Below are 27,516 nucleotides of genomic sequence, written 5' to 3' on the forward strand. Positions count from 1 at the left end.
GTGGTTTGGGTATATTTATTCCATTTCCAAGTCATTTACAGTGCAAAATAGACCTCCAGGTAACAAAATAGCCACAACTATATTGAAAACAACAATGCTATCCAGGTGTAAAGCAACAAGCGGAGAAACAGATACAGAAGCTTGTAATTTCATGAGATAAGCTCAGAAATAACGAAAACATCCCGAATCAGACAATATTCATTAGTACTATTGCATTTAATGGGACTTCAGTTTGTGTTGTAAATTCATTGACGGTGACATCTCGCAGTCAAGTGGCAAATCGTTTCCTTGGTTTACGTTCAAATGCAGGAATACACTGGTCATCAAAGCTTCGCTTAATTACACATTTCTACATTTCTGAAACTTCAAACTCAAAGAAATCCAGAAGCCAACATGTGTTTTTCCTGCAACCGACGTCAACTGCAATCTAAATGCATGCAATGACTACACCACTGTCCAACACAGAGGTACTGAAACTGGTAAGCAATGTCAGCGACTCCTCGGAATAACATCACCATAAATAAACGTTTACATAGCATATATTTTAGCTATCAAATATACGATGCTCTTTCAAAATAGATTAGACTTTCTACAAAGCTATTACAAATGGATTTAAGAAATATCCCTCCCATAGTGCTATATGTCACATCTATTTACATGTCATACAAAGTAACAGAGACCACATAACCAACATAAATTATATATATTGTGCTTCTATGTGTTTTCTAGCATGCTTTTCGCAGTTCTTATACGATTTCACACTAAAACATTTCACAAATGTAAACAAATTCCTTCAATATGTGTATACATTTTTCATAATTGACGGCTGGACTCATTCTTTTTGAGAACCTAGTATTTAAGTATTCTGGGTCCAAACGTAACGTTGAAAAGAAAACTGTAAAACCAGAAGTTACTGTGCTTCATTTCACTGCATCTGGGATCCGATCTGGTTTTCATCAGATCTGCAGATTTGTCACGTAAAGTTCATCTTCAGAAAAGCTGACAAGTGTTGAATTCTGTACCTTAAACGATCTACAGCCACTTTAATATTCAGTCAAATTCAATGATTGTGAAAACAAAAACAAGAAAAACAAGCCAATGCAATCCCGACGGAGAAAAGGGGACGAAAAGTTTATTTCACTGCACGGAAATTGACATTGATTTAAAATGTTGAGAAAACAAGACAACACAGGCCCAGAATCTTCTTCCTACATTAGCGTCCCAAAAACGTCTTTACCAGCACAGAACAAGACAACGGCAAGTCATACTATAGATGTAACTTTGCAGAAATGACCATAAGATTTAAAAGCTCACTGCCCTAATTTTTCTGGCATTTTGATTACATGTGAATTAAAAAGGAAGGAGAAGAAAACTCCGGCCAGCACGCCGGGCGTGACGCGCCTGATTTGACAGGTTCTTTGTAACAAATTGTTTGCATGCCATTTTAAATTTTGTATTTACACATCCGATCAATTAGAAAGGCTGAGAGTATCCCTGGCAAGGTAAAACTGTGTGAATCTCCATTATTTCATAAAGATTTTGCATTAAATGTTCTGCAGTAAACAGACTGGTTAATGTTTGGAGGGTATACAGAATGTACATTTCATTGTAATCAGTGCATTCAATGTCCAGACTGCATGTTTTCCATTATTATCAGAGAAACAATAACAGTTTAAGAAACAAGTAAATAAATAATAGTTAAATAGACTTAAAAAGAAAAAGAAAAGCTCATTTGGTACACGTCAACAACTTAATTTCATCACATTGTTAAAGGAGACAAAAGAATATTCACAGACACAGAGGAGGAATGACTCGGCACTATCATACACTTAGTGGACAGATCCGTCCTCACGCAGTCTCTCTGCAGGCCAGCTCGTCGTCACCGTTGTTTTCAATCTCTACCATGACTGAGCACATCACTCCCAGTCTGTGTGCTGCTTCTAGTACCGACTCAGATCAGACTTCCCAAATGCTTTTTCTTTTTTTTCAGGTTGTTTTTTTTAACTACAGTTGTCAGCTGTGTTACATTCTGGTCATTCCAGTTCAGTCTACGGACGTGGCAGGAGGGAGCGAGGGCTGGTCTGAAGCAGACGTCCATCCCTGTGCTGTTGTTACCCATCCAGTCAACTCCGGACGAGGGCTCTCAATAAGCTATTCACGGCTAGTAGTACTGCTGTGGCTGCAGTTATAGTCACAATGGACCTCCAACCTACCTCACTCCCCTGAGGGAAGACATGAAAAGAGCAGTGTTACGGGTTGGTACAAGCTTTCTGTCACTCATTGATTAACCATTACCAGGTCCTTTCAACAACTTCTGCATATTCTAGGAAAAGTGCACACTTGCGTTCTCAAGGAGAGCAAGACGAGAAGGCAGTCACCACTCTGGCGGCTGTATTGAGGAGTTTGACACTGCAGTCAGGAGGAGAGTGGCTCCTCCGGACAACAGTTCACCAAGACGAGGTCAGTTGAGCTGTGTATGAAACGCTTCAGTAGGAAAGGAGGACTTTTGATTTTAAAACTCTTGGATGCCCTGCTGGTGAAACTTCTTCATTCAGTCATTCGGGGGGTGTTTGCTCCTGTGAGGCTTGTTCTGATTAAAACCATCTCGGGTGTCATTTTTGCAGCGATGCAATCTGTTTGTGGAAGTGTGAATGCTGAAATTCGAACACGTGGACAGACTGTGTTAGAAAAAAGATTAATCCCTAAACAGATCAAGTATCTCCATCAGCCTCCTGTACAGCTTTATTCAACCTGAGGTCATTCAAGCCAATTCCAGCGAACTATGGGGCAAAGCAGGGTACACCCTTGACAGGTTGTACACCAGTTCCTCAAACATTATAAAGAGACCAATTGCAAGATGTGACTCAAACAACTGTTTACTGTGAGTTTTTATCTGGTTTAAATGCCATCACAATATTTTAAAAAGCTTTATATTGCATTTTGCCTGGCCACATTGGGTCATTATAGAACAGCTGCTTTGTAGGGTATGTTTTGTTAAAATCACATAGTCTCATAGATTTTATAACGCTAAAGCAAATTAGACCAACTTTTTGCATTGGTCCTCCAAACTTGGTCCGCACCGAGGAACTGCAGCACAAGACTGGATCAGAAGATGCAGTTCTGTTTGTGCACTTTCCTCCTGCAACCACAGTCCTCCTCACACATCAACTGGCTATTATCAAGTGTTGCCAACACAATAAGAAACTGCTGCTGAAGCACAACATTTGACCCCACCATCTCTGAAAGATACACTTATTTACACAGATGAAATTGTCTACAGATGAACGTTTTATGTGGAAATTACATCACCAACACTTTAGCCTTTATTTGCATTGTGAGGTTTTGGACTCTCTCATGGTTGGAGCTGCCTCTGCTTCTACTACCTAAGTAGTAATGGTGACCGCTGGGTGCCAGAATTGTTTCTCACACTTAACTGACTTAACTTAACACACTTAACTCACTAATGACTGCTCCGAGCACACTATATGCATAATCGCACTGCACTGCAGTGGGTCTCATTTACTTCTTCCTAACAGTAGGAATTCACTTAGAATAGTAAGTATGTGTGTATAATTTGAGACAAAGCACTCCGAAACCATGAACCAGGTTAGGAAAGTTTATATTTAAAAACAAAAGCTTCTGTTTTTTCAGTCACTGAAAGGCATTTTTTTCCCCATAAGGTCACAGATTTACACACCTCATGCACCGTGCTTGGAAAGAAAAAAATCCACATGAATAAGTGTTATTAATACATGTGGTGACTATTACTTGACAACAGCAGATTTATTTTTTTCATTTGCCAAGTATTTAAATGTTGCATCTGTTGTGGTGACAACCCCACGACTCTGAGTTCCCTCGCTTAAAGACCTCTAATTATTGTTTTACATGTCGCTGTGCCTACTGTTAAGCACACAGGCCACACTGTGTTAATTAGTGAACTTCAGAGGTGGCTTATTCCTGACTGCTGCCTCCTCTTCTTACTCGTCTTTAGCTTCTATATAATACAAATACACAAGAGTGGTCCCAGTCTTCTCATCTAGACCTCAGCGAGCAAGCACTGAAGCTTCCAAAATGAAATGCTCTTGCAATTAAATATTGTTCGAGAAAAGAATGGTCATAATTTGCAAAACTGCCTACTCGTCCATTGTCCACCTTCCATAAATAGTTCTTTGTATTACAGATATAAAACAATCAAGTTCTGGAGAAAATGAATAGGCTAGTTCACCCAAATTAGAAGAAATACATTTGCTTATTGTAATATAAAAGCATGGAGAGAATGTTTCTTTATTTTGTTTGCGTTTGCAAATAAACTATAACACACATTTGGTGGAACAGATTTTTTCGCTTTTTTTTTAAGCAGTGGGGACGGGGGGTGAGCACACTGCTTTTGTACATTTTCAGAAGGAAAACATAAAAGACTTCAGCCTTGGCATCAGCTGTTGCTTTTATGCCTCAAACTCACTCGTCCTATTGATTTCTCGTGTGTGCGCGTGCATGAATGTGTGTGTGTGTGTGTGTGTGTGTGTGTATTTACAGGAGTTGTTTAAGCAAAATAACCTTGCTCGGATTGTTTTGGAGCTCCACTTTCAGATAAACTGAAACTACGGCGACCGTTTACTGTGAAGTGTCTCCGGGGTCTAAATGATCCACTTTCTGCCAAAGTCGATTTGTCAATGAAAACTGTGGAGAATTTGTTCAGAGTATCTGGAGTAATCAGAAACAAAATTACCCTCTTCAGTTTTTACATCCCATAACTCTGAGCAGATGAAACTTTTAATGTTGTATTTGTTTTTGCATGATGCGACTGAACGCTAGTATGAAAATGCTTTGTCTTGATAATTTTGGGCGAACTAATCTATTGCGTGTGCATCAGACGGAGATAAGCTCCTCCCATACCTTGCTCTCTGGGACGCCAGCTCCGACAACCAGCACCAGACCACAGCCACAATTACAATCATTCCTATGAAGGGGATCGAGAGAACAGGGTGCTCAGACGGATGGATGAATCTCTGAGGAGGGAACAAAAACAAAAAAACAAGGACCATGGGGATGAAGGGGACGGATGAATGAATGAATGAATGAATGAATGGACTGAGATAACTAAATAATAAACCCATAGATAAGGAGATGTGACAACGGCACAAATGAATCGCCGCCATGAAAAACAACACAGACCCTAAATTAAAAGGCATGGCTGCGATATAAAGGGAAAGGGCCATGATGGAGTGATTTATGTTTGCCATTAAACAAACAATGCATAACTCATTGGTGACATAAATATCAACTCAACGTGAGTTTGTGTGAGCGGTCCTGTGTGGCATCTACTGGCTGCTTGTGACGTTATGGTGGCAGAGAGAGAGAGAGAGAGAGAAAGAGAGAGAGAGAGAGAGAGAGAGAGAGAGAGAGAGAGAGAGAGAGAGAGAGAGAGAGAGAGAGAGAGAGAGAGAGAGAGAGAGAGAGAGAGAGAGAGAGAGAGAGAGAGAGAGATGCAGTGACTAGTATGTAGAAGTATATGAGTCTGTCTATCCTTGTCCTTCTAGATAATTTGGTTTTGTAAAGTTTGACAGAATTTCTTGTGGTTCAGGCTGAGAGGTCATGGACATTCAGAGAACAAGGACAGCAGCAGAGACACAAGGCACGAGTAGACAGTTTGACACAACGCAGAGACATCCCACCACAGCTGCTGTCGACAAAACACACAGATTCAGATCCGTTTCTTTGGCTGTTCAACTTTATTATAGAGGAACACTTTAGTTTTTTTTACATAAATATTCAATGTTGCTGCCTCTTTTCCCAAACAAAATACAAATTCCCATATGCTGGTGCTTTGTTTTGAGTTACTATATGTCCCTAAAGACCATGATTTCCACCCACTACATATTTAAAACTGTAAAACTTTCCGAGCACTCAAGTCAGTCTGTGCACGAAAGCGCAGTTTATAAAACATGATCTTTTTAACGTTTGTTTTCAATGACTTGAAGTTTCATCCACCGATGCAATCGAAAGAAGAAAGACAAGTAATGAGCAAATGTACCTCGATGTAATGACAAATAAATTCTTTAAATCAGGGCGCTTTTCGGTTTAAAGAAAGTAGCAGCCGAGGTAGAAGTGTTTGAACACACAAATCCTGCTGGATTTTTCAGATTACCGCTACTTTCAAGCACTTATTATGTAAGAATTGCACAGGCGTAAATCGGCATACCACCAATTTCTTTAGATTTCATTTCATTGCAAGTAGATTCTCCTACAGCCTCTTAATAAAAAGACTAGATATGAATGTAAAGAATATTTTAGAATTTGTATCCTGCAAAGGTCCTTAAATTACTTTTGCTCTAAATATGGTCTGCAGCGGTGCAGTGTGCATTATTTCCCTTGTGCCCAAATACATTCTTTTTCTTTTTCTCACAGATTTTGTGTTTTTGTCTAACAGCTGTATTTAAGCATTGCTGTCACAGGGCGGTTAGGACACAGACACAGAGGGGGGAATACTCACCAGCCCCAAGCACACAATAAATAGTGATATGGGCTGACAGGCCAGGTCAGCTCATATCAAAACATGCACTTCTACATTATGGCACACATACAAAAGTGGGCTCAACAGACAGAGGAGAAGCAAAGTGTAAGTGAGTAGTGTCGTGTGTTAGCTGACAGTGTGGCTGTGGAGAAAAAAGTCTTTTATTTCTTCAGTCATGTAGAAAATCAGAGCTGGAAAATAGTTTTTCGGAAAGAATTCATAGCAGTTTAGAAGTGAAAACAACATCCAGAGGCTAGAATGCGATGAAGATAACACTAATACTACTGAATATCCTATTATTGATCACTCAGAGCTGTTGGCACTGAAATTGCGGCTGCGTTTGTTTCATGCCAACAGGACAGGATTATGTTATTCATTCCTCACCTGAGTTTCCCCCGACAGCTTCTCCAGCTCTGCCTTGCAGCGCTGCAGCTCCTCCTCCAGCGCCGCCCGCTCCCTCTCACTGCTGTCATACAGAATCTGCAGCTCCTGCAGCTCCATCTTCAGCCCGTCACACTGTAGGACACAGAGGTCAGACCATCCATCTTCATAACCAACGTAATTGTCTTTTATTGAATTTACTGTGGAAACCCCCACAAAAAAAACACTGACAGTGCTGGGTCTGGATTATTGACATTTTGTTGTATTTTCTATGACAATTAGTCCCCCGTACCTCTCTCTGAACCTGCGAGGCCTTCTCCTCGGCCTGTTTCAGCTGGTCCCTCAGGGAGAAGATCTCCCCGACGCCTCCATTCCAGCCCGTCGGCGTCACGGGCTTCCCATCGAAGGAGATGTTCTTCTGGATGGAGGCGTCGACCAGGCGGCAGTTCTCCGACTGGGCCATAGTCATGTAGCTCTCCGTCATGACCTCGACTGGGCCCACCTCAGCCTCCTTCCCCTCTGTGGCCCCCTCCTCGGTGTCCTCCTCTTTAAGGGACAGGTACACACTGGAGCTGGAGGGTGGAGGAGACGGTTGTTATTCTAATGTGCCATTTAACTCATCTTTGTGTCTTATTGGATGACGGGCAACAACCTTCCTATGTGGAGTTTGCATGATCTCGCTGTGCGCGTGTGGATTTCCCCCAGATACTTAATTCACTTTCCTACCGTTTGGTTTTATTAAAAAATAGACATTTTCCTCACTCTGCGCCACAACAACAAAAAAACGTTATCATTTAAATTCAAAGGTTATTATGGCATTATTCTACCTGTCCAGCCCACTCAAGATCAAATTGCGCTGCACGCGAACTAAAGTGTGTTTGACACCCCTGTATTAGTGTGTGTGGTACTGTCTGTTTTTGCCCTTTAATAGACTGATGATCGGTCTCTGGGTAGTCATCTGAAATCAGCTCTTAGCTCGCCTTGTGTCTAAATGGGATAAAGTGGTTGAATGAATAGATTGAATTAATATTTAGAGCTTGCGAAAGGCCAGATAAAACTAATGAAGACACTTCCTTTGTTGTTTCATTTTTTGCCTGTGGAATTTCTATCCATTAAATAGTTCTTGTATTTTCACCATTACATTGCCGTGTCTCCAAAAATGCTATGAAATTAGTAGAAAATGTTCATGAAATATTTCAGAAGTGCTTTTATCATTAGAAATTAAGAATCTATCTGGAAATTAAATGTAATTGCTTGTCAGTTAAACACCAGATGGTTTTATCACTTCGGTGAAGTCTTCTTATGATATAACACATTTAGTGCAGTCATTAAGCAGGTGGCTGGTCCTTCCCGAATGAGACACGAGGCAGGGCTTCGGCGAGGGGTAGTATTCCAGAGGGTATCCCCTCCAGCTGATCCAGTGAGCACAGCTGATGAGCGAACAGCCGTTGACCTCTCACCATGTCCTCTGTCTCTGCAGCAGCTGCAGCCGCTCAGAGAGACGTCTGTTGTCCTCCTTCAGGGTCTGACACTCCTCCCTCAGCATGCGGCACTCCTCCTTTAGCAGGACCACGTCACCTGTCAGAATGGGGAAGGTCGGCAATAAAGATATTTTTAAAAAACAATCAGAGGTCAGTCGAGCTCCTATTTAGCTGCAGGTGCATTTGGCGACACCAGATCTCATGAAAATAAACATTAAGGACATAGCTTGACTGTTTTTCTATTATGTTCATTTGCTCAGCAGTTACATCACAAGGTTTGGATTGTTCCTGTTAAATTGTATTATAATTATAATTATAATTATAATAGTAATAAGAAATATTATTATTATTATTATTATTATTATTATTATTATTATTGGAGTCCTTGGGATCACAGTAGAGTTTGAATAATTAGTAATTATGTTCCGTAAAGCCAAGGATCCTGCATGTCTGTGATCTCCCATTTGTGGGGTCCCACCAGTCTTGTAGATGGAAAAATGCAGAGCAGTACATCTTGTTAAGGGTTTTGATTTTAGTCTAAAAGGGTACAAGTTAAAGTAATTTATTGGCAAACAATATTTGTGCATTTTTTAAAATGTCAAACAATTCATTTAAAATTTACACCCAGTTGGAATTATGCCATACTTGCATCGCAAATACATTTTGCATGACGTTTTCCTCAAAGAGTTGGATAAACATAACTCCCCTCCTGCAGTCCCACCCCGGCCTCAGCTGCAGAGCTCAGTGCTGATGTCAGGAGTTGGACGTCTTTGTGTCCCTCCTCATTATGACCTCATCCTCACATGCTAAAACACACATGCACGCACACATGCACGCACGCACACATGCACGCACGCACGCACGCACGCACGCACGCACACGCAAACACACACACGCACGCACGCACGCACGCACGCACGCACGCACGCACGCACGCACGCACACACACACACACACACACACACACACACACACACACACACACACACAGAGAGAGAAGTCCCATTGGCCCACATTGAGGCCCTGTTCATATTTTATGTTCTGGACTGCAGGATGTGAACATGCTGTGAAGTAGCCACGCCATCTATAACCTATCTATAACCTCGTGTTTTTATTAATACATTCACAAAGAATAATCAAAAGTTTTTGAATGAGTAGCGAGCTGGATAAATTGCACACGATATACTGAGAAAGTGGGGCGTTTTATGTGTGTATTTTTCAGGAGCCCTATTCACTGATGGATGATTGCACAAACTGAGAAAGAGGAGAAAAATGAAGATTTGTCTCTGAATGCACTGAACATCCGATGATGTATTGGAGAAGAAGCCATGTGTGCAGTCTAATCAGGCCACCTTCACCCTTCCCATTGGTGATACTTTTTCGCCAAATGTCTTCCTTGTGTTTTCTCTTTGTTTCCCACATCCCTCCATCCTCCTCATCCCTCACCCTCTCTCCTCTCGGCCTCCCTGCGCTGGCTCTTCATGCTGATCTCGGCCCTCAGCGTGGTGATCTCCAGCTCGTACTCCTGGGTCTCGTCGCTGAGGCGTTGCAGCGCAGCCCGCCCGCGACAGAGCTCCTCCTGCAGCGAGGCGATGTCATTCTCTCTCTCGGCCACCGCCTCCTCCGCCGCCTGTTGGAACAGGAGCGCCTTCTCCTGGACCGCACGCAGCTGCTCCGTGGCCTCGGCAAGCTCACTGTCCTTCTCCTCCACCAGGATGTCCATCTCCTCCTGCACAGAGCGCAGCTGGGCTGCAGCACAGAGGGAGGAGGAGGAGGAGGAGGAGGAGGAGGAGGAGGAGAAGGACATTAAGTTGTTTTTTTGTTTTTATGGGGGATGTGTGGGTGAGACTGCAGTGTCGGCATGAGTGTAAATATGTGTGCTCTCACTTGAGTTTTAGCATGTGTTTGTGTGAGGGGGTGGTGTGTTTGTGTGGCTGTGGCTGTGTGTGTGTGTGTGTGTGTGTGTGTGTGTGTGTGTGTGTGTGTGTGTGTGTGTGTGTGTGTGTGTGTGTGTGTGTGTGTGTGTGTGTGTGTGTGTGTGTGTGTGTGTGTGTGTGTGTGTGTGTGTGTGTGTGTGTGTGTGTGTGTATGTGTGTACTGTTTGAGAGAGAAGCTGATGTAACTGATGGTAACCGTCATGCTTTTTTTTTTTCAGGTTGAGGTTGAGCTTATTACTTCAGCATTCCCAGGAAAACAAAATGGTCTCCACCTTTTTAACCAGAACATTGCTGCAATCTTTCTTTAGTCTTTTCAGTTTCAAATCTCCTTTTAAAAGTAAATCACCTCAGAAACAAATAAATGCTTGTTTTTCTTCTTCTGTTTTTCATATTAGTTCTCTTAATCTTTCACTGCATGTTCTCAGAGCCATTACACGTGGCTTTTGGAGGGATTGAATTCTCATTATATTTTTTAAATTTGTTTTATTCGCCCTCACATGACTGAGCACAAATCCCATTAAGCCTTGTTTTTGGAAAATGAAACTGGGGAAAAAATGGTCACAAAAAAGACAATGTCCTCAAATCAATTAGCCCGAAGGATGTATCATTTTCTACTCAATTACATCCCAATATGCCTTCATGGCACTTTCTGTCTGAGATGAGACGATGAGGACTGCGAGACAACAGAAAATCCACAGAAGACACAAAATAAGATGGAAGACATGCTGAGTGATTGTAATACTGTGGGCCGCTTAGAGAAACGCAGCGCCGACCATAAGTATTAAGGGGGAATATATAAGTATAAATTGATTTTTGAGCACCACCAATGTTGACACTGTAAAATAAAATGAAAATTCAAGAGGCGATCATATGTTGGCACCTTGTAGATTCTGGATCTGTCGTGTGAAAGCCTCCGCTTGATGGGCACTCGCGAGACGCTCATCCTCCAACAGGCCTGTTGAAGACATGCAGACAGGAGAGCCGGGAGAGGGGAGGGGGGTGAGTGGAGAGAGGGGTGAGGGGAGGGAGATAAGAGGAAAAAGTCAGTTCAGCAGGCCAATAGAAAGATGACAACTTGATAAGCTGCTCAACCTTGAGGCGCAATTGAATGACACAGGCAGCTTTGTGTGCCGCCTGTTTGTTTAATACAATGGATATGACTTTAAAGGATGTTGTATCGTATTAGTTTGAGCAGGATTCATCTCCCGAATATAACAAATTAAGAGGAACGCAAGAGGGAAGGAAAAGGGAAAAGTTGAGTATTTTGGCTGCCGGTTTGGCTGCAGCTATTTTTTGCTTTCTGTTTCTTTGTGGACCCTTTCAGAACGTCTCATGCCAAATGATTTCTGTTGCATACTTAAGGCAGATTCTCTCATGGCTTTATTTCGACGGCAGTGAGCTAAATACAGATGACTGGAGAGTTAAATCTGCATGCTGTCGTCGTCACGGATCACTCAAACCAAATAAACATACTTTTTCAACTGATATGATATAGTAGCTTCACTATGGGGCGAAGCCCAAAGTCAAAGTTATGGGGATTTTAAATCGACTATACTGGTCAATAAACTCAAGACAAAATGCAGTGAACAAAAAACTAGTTTACTGCCAGCAGGTTGCTGTTCCAAGCATTTAAATATCTTCTGTCTCTTATCCCAAACTGACTCCATGACGTGACGATCAGGGCTCTGTGGGGGCAATACCATCTGTTGCTGGACTCCTTGTTCTCCTGGTGGCTAAAGATAGTTCTTTATGGCTGGACAATTATTTTGGGACGGATCAGATGCCTTGTTGATAGTGCTGTGCGAATCCAACACCTTCAACCTTTTTTTTTTTTTTCACTATCCTGCTCTTATTATTCACCTATACATCAATTCTATCCACATATATTGAAAATTAAAAAAAAAAAATTGCAGTTCCACTAATTGGAGTCACACTCAACAAGCCTCAATTGTGCTTCTGAACACTTTTAATTAATCCAGATGTAAGTTCATTGCCGATTACCTTGTAGAAGCTAAATACTGGTGTGGTGGTTGAAACTCTGGTCTTGTGAATGTTGCAGGTTTAAGTCCAGTCCAGGTTTTTCTTTGTGGAGTTCGCATGTCCTCCCTCTGCATGCAAAAAATATGTTGGATGCTTTTTGGTGACCCTAAATTTCCCTTGGCTGTAAGTGTGTGGAACTGTATCTCTCTGTGTTTGCCCTGCAATGACCTGCCAGGGTGCACACTGCCTTCACCCATTGTTAGCTCGGAGTGGCTTCAGCACCTCGTTACTCTGAATTAGATAAAATGGTATAAAAGATGGATGAACGGAGATAAATTACTGAAAGCACAAAACTAATGACATTCACACCAGCCACGGGTTTAGTTTTTTGTGTTTGTGCCAATTAATATACAGCACATCAGCGAACATTATGTGACCACTGACATTTAAAATGAAAAACACTGATCATCACGTTAGTGGGTAAGATACATTTGAGAGCATGTTAACTATTTGAAAAAGGACAACAAGGCTCAAGTGTAAGGATCCGCGCGAGTTTGTCAAGGACCAAATCATGATAGCCAGATGATCGGGTCAGAGCATGTCTGAATCTGCAGCTCTTGCGTGGCGTCTCAATGAGTCCCAACCAACAGAGGAGCTGCAGACGTTATCGACAGCACTGAAAGGTGTCAGGACACACACTGGATCACAGCTTATTGTGCATGGAGGCATACACAGCATTAGGTCATAATGTTTTGGCTGATCAGTGTATTTCAGCAAGATGCTAATTCTGAACTAAGAAAATTAATGTAATAAACATTATATAAACTTAACATGGACAGTATAGTAGCATAGATAGCTGTTATTTTCATATTACCAAGCGCAACCTTCTATTGTTACAGTCATAATCATCATCATCATCATCATCATCATCATCATCATCATCATCATCATCATCGTCATCAGCATCATATTTTCAGGAAACTCAAACATGATTCACAGGATTGAAGTGCAATAAAACTGAGAGCAAGAATAAAAACTTGTTTCACACCCACAATGTGGCCAGTTAAAAGCAGTAGTGGCGAGGTGAGTTGTGACTTTATATGTGTTCTGGTTCTTAAAGTCTCTGAGGAGTTTCAAGGCAGAGTTCCCGAGGGACGGGGCAGGATTGGAAAAAAAGTTTTGTTGCCCAGGGTGTGGTGCCAGGCCCTGCAGGGGGTCAGCGGAGGTTAACATCAGACATCAGCTGAGCAGAGGTGGCGAGATGGAGGAGATTAGAGAGAGCCTTGTCAGAGTCGTAGTATTCAGTTTTAAATGTATAAATAATTCGAAAAATGATTTATTCATTAACATTATTAAAAAGCAGCTGATAGAGAAGGTGGTATAAGATGTCTTTGGACTTCTCATTAACTTGGAAAATGCTGTTTAACATGTACAGCTCACTGCTTACGTTGTATTGATGTGGGAACGGAAACCTCAAACCGAAACTACAGCATCTGCACACATCAGCTGCTGACAGACGCAGCAGCTGACTGATCCCACAGGACCAACTACTGATTTCTCGTTGTGGTCGAGAGCACTCGGTCTGGAAGCTTCCCTCAGCAGTTGTTGGAGGAATGCCTCCACCGAGGACACACCAGGACTCAGAGAGTGACACGCGGTCAAACGCACACACTGAACCTTCTGCAGGCTCATTCCCAAGGACTTACTCACCGTTCACGTCCCTGAGCATTAGGCTCATCATTTCTAAGGTATGATGTGATGGCTCTATTCAGCGACTGTGAGCGAAGGCCCGTGTAAATAACCACGTATAAACAGTTACGCCTCAACACAACCAATATGTTGTCATGAGCAGAGTCGGCATGACTGCCAGAGGTGGAAAGTTGAGATGGGTGTGTGTGTGTGTGTGTGTGTGTGTGTGTGTGTGTGTGTGTGTGTGTGTGTGTGTGTGTGTGTGTGTGTGTGTGTGTGTGTGTGTGTGTGTGTGTGTGTGTGTGTGTGTGTGTGTGTGTGTGTGTGTGTGTGAGAGAACATTCCCTGATTGTACTTTGATGATAGTTCATGAAGGTTAATGTATCGAGTTTTCAAAAGGAAATTCCTGACATGTTATATTATAAATAAAACTACTCTTAATGCTTTAACCTGGCATCCGGGAACCCCTTGGGGGTTGCCACAACGCTCAGAGGCTATCTGATTTACACTTTCACATTTCAATGAAGGCACATAAGACAGGGTCATCAACCTTTTTCAATCTGAGGGCTACATCAGGGTTGCTGATTAATGGGACAGGCTGATGCTAAATAACGAATCATCATAGTTAACCATTCATTTCAAAACTTCCAGGTTCACCATGTTCACCACAGTTGATCACAGCGATTCTCAACTCAGGCAGCTCAACCCTTTGGGGAGGCAACAAAGATTCCTGGGGGAGGGTGACAAAGCCCTCTTGATTTTAAGGGGCATAACTTTTTACGACTTTGTTTTGAATTTTGTTTGGATTATTATTTTAAGTCAAGGTAGTGTTGAACGCGAGCATCCTGTCTCTAATGTAGACAAAGGTAAGCTCGCGAAGTGCTTAAGAAAAAATGGCAGAGCTGCGGGCTGAAGAGGATGTTGAATCCATCAAAGTTACGTAGACTATGGCTTTTGTTGAAGCAATGGACAAAATTCGAACTGAAGGCATATTTTGTGGTGAAAAACTTGCGAGTGAAAATCTAAAACTGTGCGAGCTGAAGGAATGCCAGTCATCCAAACACCCAGAGATGGAGTGTAAACCCAAATTATTTATCCCCAGAGAAAAAGAACTTATCATTACAGAGACACTATTTTGCATATAGTGTGTTATGAGGTTCCTTCAACTTTGTTTTTTAGTTGTTGTTGTTGTACAGGGTGCGGTGGTGGGCAGTCGCCCACATTTACAATGGGAAAAATTTGGGTCAGCAGAGAAGGAAGGTTGGAAACGCCTTTCCCAGCCAATATCATCAAACTGCATATATGTTTGCTGAAAATATGTTGGCGAAGCCACTTTAATGAGGAGCAATCTGAAGCAGAGCTGACACCCGGCCTGAATGTTTGACAAATGGCTGCTGAATGTGAATTGCAGACACATTTATGAGACAGGCTCTCGGTGTGGAGTTGTTTTCCACCGATAAATTGTGTCAAAATTAAAGAGGGGGAAAATTACCTTGGTTAAAACCGGTGAAACTGGCCCTGGTTGGCGTCACATAACTGTGTCAAGCCTTCAATTTAACTTCTCGTGAAACGGATGTAAAATCACAGATTTCAGCTCTGGATGTCTTCACTTTATTGCAATTAATTTTAACAGGAATTATTATTGTTTGATCTTAATTCACTCAGAACTGCAGCTGCTCCAGTAAGCTTCTTCTTTTTTTTTTTTTGTTCAACATATTCCCCAAAGTTCTGAAGGACAAAATAAAAAACTCAGTCACCCATGTTGAGAAATGGTGTAATTCACCTTTACTGGTCATAAAGAAAGCCATTATTTAGGAAATGTGGTTGGATGATGAGGACATTTTGTTGGAGTTCATTCTGAGGTTGACTTAAGGTTACAAGATGAATAAAGAGTGTGGGCACACAGTCTCGGCCGCGCTCTCATCTGATGCTGAAGGTCTCACCTTGCAGCTCATGAAAGCTCTCCTGGTGCTTGTTGGACATCTCTCTGGCGTCCTCCAGCTCCAGCAGCAGCTGCAGCACCTGGGCCCTCAGCTCCTCCAGCTCCTGCTCCTCCGTCAGTGGCTCCTGCTCCTTCTTCCTCTTCTCCTCCCCCTCACCTTCCTCCTCCTTCAGCTTCTTCTCCTCATCCTCCTCCTGAGCCCTCTCCCGGTCCATCTCCTCCTTCTCGTTGCTCTCCAGGACGCCTCGCTCCTTGGCCGTTATCTCGTTGTCCATGATGGGGCTGCTCTCAGCTTTCAGATCACAGGGGTCATCTGGTGGAGAGATAACACTGATATTAGACAGGGGAGCCTGACGGGGACAGAGAGAGTGACAGAAAGAATGATTTCAAAGTGAGATCCAGTCATGCTTGGATGCAGCCGAACAAATTGTCTTTTCTTTTTGAATCAACAGCACCATCTTGTGATTACATTTGCACTGATTTTCTTTTTCTGAACACCAACCTGAACATCACTCACACATCCAATTTATCTTCAATGCTGCTTCATCCAGCAACAGGCCTTTGATTGTGTGTGTGTGGGCGCGAGAGCCAATCCCGGCTGACTATGGGTGAAATGGCGGGGTACACTCTGAACAGGTTGCCGTCACAAGGCAAACAGAGACACAGACACTTACCCACCACGGGGCAATTTATGCTCACCAGCTGGCATCAACTGCTTGTTTATGGGACTGTGAAGGGGAAACTGGAGCAGCCAGCCAAAAGAAGAAGAAAAAACACACACCGATCACATGAGAACATGCAAAGTCACCATAGAAAGGCGGACAAGCCCAGAATCAAACGAGGGATTTTGTCACTGTGAGGCCAGACTGCTAACCACTACACCACCATGCAGCTCACTCATCCATCTTCATTTACTTCAAGACCATAATTCTAGTTCACACAGACAGACATCACATAGGACTGCATAAGAAAACTATATTTACAACTCCAAATGTTTTTTCTTCATTTTACTGCAAAGTATTAGTGCATTGTGAAAACTTCATGAAATTAGATTTTCCAAATCCAAGCAACGAAAAGGAAAAAAGTGGTATTTCAAAATGATGTTGGCAAAAGCCCAGCGCTCCTCGAAAATACCCGATTTCAATAACGGTGTGACCCCCAGTGAAATAAAGTGGAACAGCAGCTATAGCCTAATGGTTGTTTGGTTTTGTTTTGCTTTGTTTTCCTACCTTGCCAGCTCAGGCCAGAATGGATCCTTTAGCGGATCCCTTTTGGCCCACAGGTCAAATGTTTCTCATTAAAATAGTTTATGTGAACATCCAAAGCAATGGATGTGCCATGTTATGTGTTTATAACTTAAATTAGACTCTCACTCTTTCAAACATGCACTGGATGAAAAACATGAAAACAAAAATGTATCAGATGCAACAGGAGGCGTGTTTTCAAATATCATGACAAAACCACCATTTATGGAAGATGAATCAGTTGCTTCAATTAATTTTTCAATCTGGCCAGTAGGGGGCGTGAGTTAGCTGACTGAAACTGAGAGAGGGTGAGAGATGGGGGAGGTGGGCTGCTATGCTGAAGCAACCACTGTGACTCACAACTCAGCAATGCAGCTCAAAGTCCATAATAACACCAGCGACCACTCATAGTATGAGGGAGGTGACACACGTCTCACTCCTTTTACACTGTCACATCACATGGCTGTATGAGGGTTTTGTTTATGGTTTTTTTTTTTGCAATCTCATTCAGCCTGGGATTGATTGGAAAGTTGTTCTTAACATTGAATCGAAAGTGATGTTGCATATGATGAACGACAAAAACCAAAATAACTTGGGTTTGACGTTCTAAGAGCTATTGCTTGCTTAAGGTGAAATGACAAATACAGTTTGGGTCAGGAAACTAGGAAGGGAAGGAATTCATTTTCAGAGCAATATCATGATGACAAATCCCCATTTGAAGTCATTTTCCATTAGTCAGCTGAGGCTTCCTGAAAGGACGGAGCTAAATGGTGATTACATTCAGTCTGCTGGTCGGTTCTCAGCAGCAATTCGGAAGGTAAAAGATCACTCTGATGGCTGTCTCATCCTTTTAATTTCTACCTACGTCTCTCTCACACACGCGCACACACACACACACACACACACACACACACACACACACACACACACACACACACACACACACACACACACACACACACACACACACACACACACACACACACACACACACGTGGGCCTGCTTTCATCCCACTCTTATTACCCAACAGGACGCCTTTTGGGTGTCAAGTCCATCTCGGGAGATAAATGAATATGTAGCATTGTAGATTCACGTTGGAGTGGTCTCTGAGTGCCTCAGAATTGCTGTTTGTACTCAGGAAGCTGTGAGCACAGGAGCAGGGGATGGTGTTTGCAGAGAGACGAGATGAGAGAGAGGGTGCAGCAGGGGACAGACTGCTGCATTAACTAAAGATCTATCTAATTAAGACGGATGCTCACCAGTGTAATCCTGGCTCTGGGGACGCTTCCATTTCGTGCGATAATTATTTCTCTGCCTTGTTTTTCTCTTCTCACTACACGTAACTATTTCCATCACAACCTCACACGTGTAGCCTAGTTTTCCTCATATATCTGTGACACCCTCCCTCGATCCCTCCTGTTTCGTAATAATGTTACTTTAAACAATGCAGGCCCTGCGAGGCTTGTGAGAGGTTTCATGAGCACTGGGCTATTTTGTCATTAAACTTTGATGTCGGTGTAATGAGTTAGTCATAAAGAGGGGAGCTGGGGCACTGTAGCAGAGAGTGAGCCAGGGCTGCTTGTATAGCCAGCGGCAGCTAAAGGCCATCAGGAGACAAAAGACTTCCCACTGAATATCGCTCACATCCAAATCCTTTATGATGTGGAGCTCAGGGTGCAATAACTCCGAGAGCTTCGACTCGAGAGGCTTCTGCTATATTTCAGTTTTAGGTTTGAAATGCAACTTTCACATCATTTACAAATGTCATATTACCAATTTATCAAAGTTATTTTATGACAGCAGTGGCATTAAAAACAATACTGGCTCCTGGAAGAATCCGGCTCGCCTCTTTTTGAAGGCAAAAGTAAAACGCAAGCAATCGCATGTACAAGTATGCTGGCAAAAATGTGGACATTTTGATGTGGGATCATTCACATGTTTATTGGAAATGTTGTTTTTTGGGGAAAGTGTAAGTGATGAATTAAGACAAATATTGTATATCTATGTAAAATGCCCAAAGGAGAGGTCCCGCACAGGGGGGGCAGCAGAAAAAGTTATGATGTCTTTCTTTGTATGATGTTGTTCGTTAAATTATGGGAAAATAATCTAATTGATTATAAGGGGAGGAGTTACTTTATTATTATTTAGCAATAAATTGAAATTTAGGCTGGTTATGAATATTTGATCCAATGTATATTCCAACTGATTTTGGTAAATAAATGAAATAGACTTCAAAATTAAAAGAAATTAAATTAATACAACAAAATCATGTTTATTTTATTTTTTTCAAATTTATACCATGAATAAAAATGTGTTGTTTAAATATAATATCAGGAATAGCCTAAAACATTAGCTCAGGTGCTTTTTCGCTTGCATGTTTATCATTGAGGTAATACCAAAGACATGAATTGATGATATGCAAATTGATTGTTGCAAAATGCAAATTGAATCTTCTTTATATTTTTCCAAACAACGTGCTCTCATCATGTATCACTTCCATTAAGCTGCTTCTAACGCTGAGGTTTTTTTCTGTCTGATGAATCTGCTGCAGCCGATTTGTTTGCCTGAACTAAAAGTAAAGTTCTCAGGTGCAATGAGAAGCATTTTGTGTTGGAGTGTAAAAAATATTGCACAATTAAATGCCTTAATTTTCTATACCTCCAATGATTATTTGACTTCAATTAGCACGTTAAAGGAACAGCCATACAAATAATTTATTATTTTATTAAAATTTACTCCATTTTTAGTGTAATGGAGACAAAATAATACGACTAAATCCAGCTTTAGTCGAAAACCAGCCCTCTGGTGTAACAGCTCCAACAGATAAACAACCAGATTTTTGCAAAATAATTTTTTTCTATATTGCTTATAGATCTTAACAGATGTCAACATTAAATTTGTCACGTGAGAAGAAAAACCCTCGGAAGTCTGACATTAGACCAAAACAGAAAGCTTGTGTTGGGGTACTTGGAGAGATGCAATGTGGTTCAAACTCTCCTTGACTGATTTAAACAAACGCTATTACTCAGGCATCAACTTAACAATCACAATCTCTACACTCACAATCTACATTTATCTACTTACATTTAACATTCATTTGAGCACCAAAAACACATTTAACATATTTCTTTCTGCGCATCATTGCAAAAATAATTACATACTTCTTAACAGAATATAAACCAGTCACGTCCATATGTCCGTTTATATAATCATATCGACAAACCCCTGCCGCCGTCTCTCCAGCCTCTTTGCTAATTATTTCTTCCCCCATAAAGAATCTTTATTGTGTCACCTTGTGAGTGAATGTCGAACACGTTGTGCGGCAGCAGCCACTGCAGTGACACCTGTGATCACTCCACTGCATACTTGGCACGGGGCTTGGTCTTTTCGTCACGCTGGAATTGCATTGGACATGGACGCTGCATGCATACCAGAGCAAGGACGGACACAAGCAGAGTCATCTCAGGGAGGAGATGGCTTTATCTCTGCACAGCACATTCCTGCATGGTCACGTCGGGGCAATCGCGACACAAGTACGTCAATGCAAACGTCGGGCCACTTCAGAGAAGAGGCAACAAGCAGGCCGAGCAGTCTCTGTGTGACATGCATTATGAACATTTACGTGCAAACACCTGCCCTTTGATTTTGCCTCTGATTCGGGTGCAAGGCAATTCAGTGAAAAATGTAATGAAATTTGCATTTTGCCAAACTGTTGTGCAGAATTGGTTCATATGAGTGAGATTCTGCAGTTAGACTGAGAGTACATTACCTCTGCAGCAAAGACTGAAACTAAGTGGATAAAAATTGCTGAATAAGCTACGTCAATTCACTTTCTACATCCCATCATTACTCATGTTATCCGATCAGGTGCAATACGATCCGAAATGTGGCGCAGAGCATTTGTAGGAAGTCGTCTGTGTGGCAGATGAGTCCACAGCAATCTGTCCCATTGACTGCCAATTACAAATCTAAATCAGCTGTGTTTTGGTGAACATCTGGAGTCAAATCAGCTGTGAAGATTAAACTGCAGCTCACCGAAAACAGGAGCTGGAGGCCACCTTCAGGTGTGGTGTGACGGGTGAACTGAACTGTGTTTGGAGGGGATTGAACAGACAGTGGGACCGCTGGCAGCGTGCGTGAAGATGTTACAAGCACCTTCCCAAAGGAAACAGTAAGATTATGAGAACATGTCATTAAAAAGCCAGTTTAAGGTGATATAAAATATAATTTGTGTTAAGGTAAAGGGAATGGTTCAGGTTAAACAGGTGGTAGTAAAGTTTAAAGAGACACTGCGCCACTTTACACATTGTTATCGCCTCACTGGTTCAATGCATTCAGTTCACTTTCCAGGTAGCAAGAGCAGAAACATCATTTCACTGCCACACAATTATGGGCAGAACATTCGTTTTATATGCTAAATAAACAACATCACTTTGTTAACATTCTTATTAATTAAAGTTGACCAATTCTGACTCAGACAGACAAGTTTACAGTGCTTTTTGGAAGTTTACTGGCACAGTGGAGGAACATGAGAAGAACAATCACCAGACTTTCCTCTTGTAAAACTGTCTTATTAGCTAGCGTTCAGTTATTTGTGTATAGTGCTCAATTGAGCTATGCTGGAGGAAGGAGACAGCCAAAACTCCCATTGTTTGCTGTCAATTCTTACTCTTTTAATGCAACAATTGCATTATTTTATTTAATTTTTTTCTTTAGTTATAAGGCTACAAGAAGTAGCCCTAAAACCCTGAACCATGAGCACTCACACTTCATAATGAGGTAAAAAGAGATTTTCTTTTGATAAATAGATAAATAAATCCCTCCCTGATTATCCTATGACAAAAGCTGAGCCAGTAGATTCTGAAATCGAGACGTTTAATTATCTTACGAAGTCTATTAGAGGTATTTGATAGCATGTGGCTGAATGAGCCTCGTGATATGTTGTCAACATGCCAAGCATGGATACGTCTACCTTTACACGCCCTTTGTGTTTTTGATGCCCTCTTACAAACTAGTCTCATTAAAACTGTGCGTCTTGAATGTGAGGACAGCTCTGGACAGGTCACCAGTCCATCCCAGTTCAATCTCTAATGACTGTAATGATGCTTCAAATGTTAAAAAGTTTAATTTCACTAGTAAAGTTGCCATACTCAACACAACATGCAACTGTCATACATTGGCTCAGCAAAGTTGGGTACATGATTTTGTATTTTGTAAAGCAAGCAACACATCAATATAGTATACTCACTATATTATGGATGTATTGTCAATATCTCTACCACTGCCTGTGTCTCTTTGAAATCTGTGTAATTCAATATAATGTGCTCTAAAGGCATGAAGACACGATGGCATGTGTGTTATTTGTGCTGGAGGCCTGTGTATTGATGTGCAGTATGATCTTTGAGCCTTACTCCTGGTGCGCCTATACTACATACACACCATACGATCATACAAGCTGCATGTGCTCAGTGTGTGTATATATATGCCATGAGTCTCTGTGTAGGCGGCCATGCATAATGCACACCACCCGCTCCTGCTCCAGCTTTGAAGCCAGCCCAGCTCTGATGTTGTAGCTTTCCCCCTGCACTGGCACACTTCCTGAGGAACACATAATACAGAGCAGCGGGAGGAGTCATAAAAAGCATGGGAGCAAAAGAGGAGTGGAGGGGAAAGAGTACAAGGGAGATGCAGAGTTATGATGCGACCTGAAGACATTAAAGCTCCAGCATTAGCAATGAAACTAACCAGAATCAGGTTCAACCATACAGTCGATTGATTTATCTCCATGGTGACCTTCCCGCACACCAACAGCCCAGGGCTTCAACATATGGAAAGTCGCCATGGTAATAAAGCTGTGTTTTTGTCCACAGGTTTGCTTCCACCATGGAAACCTCTGTCGTTCTCCCAAAGGAGAAGCAGGCGTGATCTTATCAGGTGCACCTTCATGAGTCCCACGCGGTGAGATCATCATCATATGAGATTTGTCGATTTCAAGCCGCGTGAGACTCACCAGCTTGAGTTGAGCAGCGCGCTACCGGGGTGGCCGTATCAGCAGGTTAATGCGAGCTTATCTCCTCTCGCTTTCTCACTCTGCACTCAGCTTGAAAACTCTGGGGAGAGCGAGGAACAACAGCAGCAGCAGAGGACAAGGGAAGAAAGTGAAAGCACAGGAGTTGGGTTGTCTTAATCAGCCACTCTGTTATTTAAATGGAAAAGCCATGTTTGTACTTTCAAAGGGAAATAAGGGAAAGTGGGTCAGTGGAATAGGAAGGCATTGCAGAATATTCCATAATTCGGCCTCGTTAGATGAGCATGCAGAAAAACTGTGTCAGTGTGTACATATTGTTGGAGATGTATTCAGGGGATGTGCTTTTAAATGGAAATGTGTGTGTGTGTGTGTGTGTGTGTGTGTGTGTGTGTGTGTGTGTGTGTGTGTGTGTGTGTGTGTGTGTGTGTGTGTGTGTGTGTGTGTGTGTGTGTGTGTGTGTGTGTGTGTGTGTGTGTGCGTACTCTCGGGGTGTAGCAATTCCATTAAGAGATATGAATAGCATCAGAGAACAAAGCATGAAAACAAGTGATGCTGTAATAATCCATTTGATCGCAAATCAACGCCTCCCACCTGAAAGCAATCTCTCTGGAAGCTTTCACATCACTTAAGTCAGAGAGGAAATTGGGGACACCACAGCTCACCATGCAGCTGCCAAATCCAAAAAGGATAAAGACCCGGAGGGTGGGAGAGGGTGCACTAATGATAGGTTGACAATGCCAAACATTTCTGAGAGGGAGGAGAAAAGTTAGATCCATAGAAAGGGCTGCAGGAAGGAGCTGCATGAGCTCATGAGCCTCCCCCATTCACTCTAAAGTTTTGTTTTTTAAATTTCCATTATAGTAGAGAAAGAGAAAAACATGGCGTACTCAATTTTGTCAGGGACCCATAGAGTGCCTTGAAAGCTTTTTTTTTTCCTTTTTTTTTTTTCAGATGAAGCACTTAAGTTTGATGGGAAAGAATGGGGAGCATGGTGGTGCAGGGAGGCATGTCACGCTGGTCCAGGCAGAGAAAACGGGGATTTGGGACACCCCCAGGGTGGAAAAGCATGCAAGATTTGTTTTCATTTGTTGTTTCTCTCAGGGGCCTCAGCCTCTCCCACATCTACAAAGTTTATCTAAGCCAGCAACTTTGCTGTTTATTAGTTCCAGAGAGCTGAGAGAAATCCTGTTTGTGTACCTTTGGGGAGTATCACTGCTGATGTGTATTTCGCAGCATGGGGCCCACAACGCTGGGTAAGGAGGAGAGAACAGGAGAGAAATGCTGTGTGGGCTGAGGCGCTGGCAGGTGCAAAGGTTTGTGTGTCTGAGTGCGCGTGCACGTTTGTGCACGTGTTGGATGGTATGTGGGCGCTGGAGAGAGCAGAGGATTACATCGGAAAGAGGGGGAAGAGATATTGAGTGGGAAAGCAAAGTGAAGGATGTTGTTAGGAATGCTCGGCGACTCGTGCAAGTGGGAGGACCGGTGTGGCGTCCGATGGACAGATGATATACAGACGGCTTGCAAATGTCAAACGCGCCTCTGATGGTGCTCTATTGATCTGTGGACGTGTATGTAGTCCCTGTTGGTGTATCTAGCGAGTGATCTGAGAGGCATTTCTTTGAGTAGAGCGCAATTTATCTCGGGCAGGATGGGAAAACTAGAAAGAAACACCATCTTTGAACAATCGCTTTCTCACAAGACACCAAACCGATGTCCACCTCAGCGCGGGAAGAGTGAATCCACTTTAATCCACCTCGGTCCCCGAATGCCAGTTCTAAATGATAGCAGCGATTAAAAATTGTTTGAAAAACTTAAAAGCATACCGTATGTAATATTTTAACTTAGAAACATTAATAAAAAATAAATAAAAGAAGCCCTTTCATAAGTCATAAGAAAGGCAGGAGATCTCAACTTGTGGGAGGATGAACCCCCCCCCCCCCCCCACACACACACACACACACACAGCTTCAACAACATTGTGCTCCCCCAGAGAGAGTTGAGTAGTTAAATGTTGAATTTCCTTATTGTATTCACACGAAGATATATTAGAATTACCGGCTGGCGAGAGCAATAAGCTGTAAAAGGCATCACTCCTCATAGTTGTAGACTTTTAATAGAAACGTGAGAATTCTTTACATATAGTCTGCAACTGCGGTTTTTGAAGCACATTTTATGGTTTCATTTCATCTCCGTTACACTTACAATTTCCGTCATACAAATATGTGTTTTAATGAAATCATTTACACTTTTACCCTCCAATGAATTCTCTCATCACAGTTTGATTCTCAGAAAATGATAAGACAGAGAAATCCTTCTGGGACAAGGCATCCAACTGACCCCCACACATTTTCCCCTGAGCCACCCTGAAGCTCCAAACTCAAACTGAGCACCTCTGACTCGAGTTAACGGAGTCGCCCTGACTGTCCTGTCTTGTTATAACACTTTTCTAATGGACAATGATGTAAGGTGTGTCTAATTTGTTCTCTGTTAAGCAGCCTGACAAAAGCTCTCTGAAACATTTGGACTGGGATCTGGACTGACGGTCCAGATACTGGATGCTACAAAAGCCACAATTTTCAAAAAGTTTGACATCGAGCCTGTTCTCAGTTTAACAGAATGAACAAGGTACGTTTGAGACTGATGGATGAAACAATAAATGCAACAGCTGCAGCTCCAACAAAAAATAAAACAAACTAAAATGCAACACTTAAAAAGTCAGACATCAAGATGAAGGACAGTGCATGCTACTCTAGGTCACCACTCTGGCCCAACACACAACAGCAGGTACGTATTGAACCTTTAAGTCCAACACTTGTCTTGGCTTGGCTTTAAATTTCCGGCTTTATAAAAGCCTCAGGCAGTGATGAAAGGAAAGAGGTCCCTGGAGTTACGATAACAGGAACAAGCTTGTTAGGGGGAGAGAATTTCTCCTGAGACAGCATTCATGTTATGATGGTCAGACATCAGCCTCATAATACTTTGTAATTCCACAATTACTCACTAAACAAGAGATTTAATAAGTCTCCGATTAACTTTACATTTGTTGGTTTGATGAATACTTTAGAAAAAAGGGCAGTGCTGCACAGGAAAAGGAAGTCAGATTCTTGCAACCTGGAGGTTGCTGACCTGTGGTGGTCTCTGAGCCCCTCCACACTCATAAACATCCTCTGAGCAGTGTCCCACACAGAGCTGCTCTGTCTGCTCTGGACTTGCAGAAAACACGCGCTTCTCCCTTGTTAGGACACAGAGAAAACAAGAAAAATACATTCCACACATTCTTCTCTGTACTGATTCAGTGAGGAGCAAAATAAAGATAAAGATGCATTGTGTTCAAGAGTCACACAGCGGCATTCAGAGAAAAGGAGCAGCCACCCAAGTGTGACTGCAAATGTTCACAGCATGCACATTAAAAAAAAACAGTCGAAGCTGAGCTGAAATATCAATCCAACACTGCGTGACTCCACAATCAGCATCAGAAGAAACAGATTTAACACGCGTAATGAGTCGGCCTACATTATTTCCAGCCTTCTGCTTCCAGCACTTCGTTACCTGGCGCAGCGTCGCCTCCATCAGTCCACAGATGACAAGAAACCCCACTCTGTCAACTTGTCACCTCCTAATAAAGATGAGCCCCCCCATAACCATCATCCCACCGCCCACCACCTGACTGGTGACCACCTCCCTCCTCCTCTTCCATGCAGCGGCCATCGCATCACCACGCTGAGGAGACAAACACAGACCTCCCTAACCTCCACGGGTCAACCTGCAGCGAGGCGCACGGACGCGGCCACGCGGCACCAGAGCGCACAGACACGCGGAGCACCGACACCGACAAGAAGCAAACAAACAGCTGCACAGACCTGTAGAGTCCAGAGCCTCCTCTATGAGTGGAGGCAAGCGCAGACCATCCATAGCCCCCGAACCGGAGCGGCAGCGGAGAGAGAGAGAGAGAGAGAGAGAGAGAGAGAGAGAGAGAGAGAGAGAGAGAGAGAGAAAGAGAGAGAGAGAGAGAGAGAGAGAGAGAGAGAGTGGGCGAGAGAGGGTCAGAGGCTCCACACGCCCACCTCCGCTGTGGAGAGAGAGAGAGAGAAACACGCGGAAAGAGCGGAGCGCAGGGTCAAGTACGCTCACCCGCGCGCACGTACGCAATGCGCGGACTCAGAGGGAAAGCAGAAAAGAGAGATAGAGACGGGGAGAGGAATGGAAGGGAGAGAGAGAAACACGCTGCAGTCACCTCGGGGGTTTGGGAGGATCCAGGCAGCTGAAGGCTGAGCTCCGGAGCGTGGGAGAGATGCCGAGAGAGACGAGGGGAGGAGCGG

The 27,516-nt window shown here is 42.7% G+C and overlaps 1 protein-coding gene across 2 annotated transcripts; it reads right to left on the reverse strand.

Annotated features, from left to right (window-relative positions):
• On the reverse strand, window positions 1–27,343 carry LOC308117284 (coiled-coil domain-containing protein 136-like). 2 transcript variants are annotated; one of them, XR_013935831.1, is made up of 9 exons: window positions 27,058–27,343; window positions 15,926–16,237; window positions 11,194–11,268; window positions 9,823–10,125; window positions 8,356–8,473; window positions 7,188–7,467; window positions 6,899–7,030; window positions 4,897–4,960; window positions 1–2,222 (listed from the first exon to the last, which is right to left on the reverse strand). XR_013935831.1 is itself a non-coding variant. In XM_080476050.1 (9 exons), exons 1-9 carry the CDS (start codon window positions 27,107–27,109, stop codon window positions 2,210–2,212), a joined length of 1,398 nt encoding a protein of 465 aa, XP_080332176.1. In that variant the 5' UTR covers window positions 27,110–27,259; the 3' UTR covers window positions 1–2,209. The 2 variants fall into 2 exon arrangements, 1 of the variants encoding a protein (XP_080332176.1); XM_080476050.1 differs by having other exon boundaries at window positions 4,897–5,009; window positions 27,058–27,259.
• Between the last annotated feature and the right edge of the window lie 173 nt (window positions 27,344–27,516).

Source organism: Lipophrys pholis, assembly GCF_963383615.2.
Source record: "Lipophrys pholis genome assembly, chromosome: 11".
Classification (NCBI taxonomy): domain Eukaryota; kingdom Metazoa; phylum Chordata; class Actinopteri; order Blenniiformes; family Blenniidae; genus Lipophrys; species Lipophrys pholis.

What these genes read in the sequence shown, in the direction of transcription:
- LOC308117284 (XM_080476050.1), bottom strand. Translation starts at nt 27,109, where the DNA reads ATGGATGGTCTGCGCTTGCCTCCACTCATAGAGGAGGCTCTGGACTCT. An exon ending in ACAGATCCAGAATCTACAAG is followed by an intron (nt 10,126 to 11,193) that starts GTGCCAACATAT and finishes TCTGTGCTGCAG; the next exon opens with CCCAGCTGCGCTCTGTGCAG. An exon ending in CTGCAGAGACAGAGGACATG is followed by an intron (nt 7,468 to 8,355) that starts GTGAGAGGTCAA and finishes TCCACCCTCCAG; the next exon opens with CTCCAGTGTGTACCTGTCCC.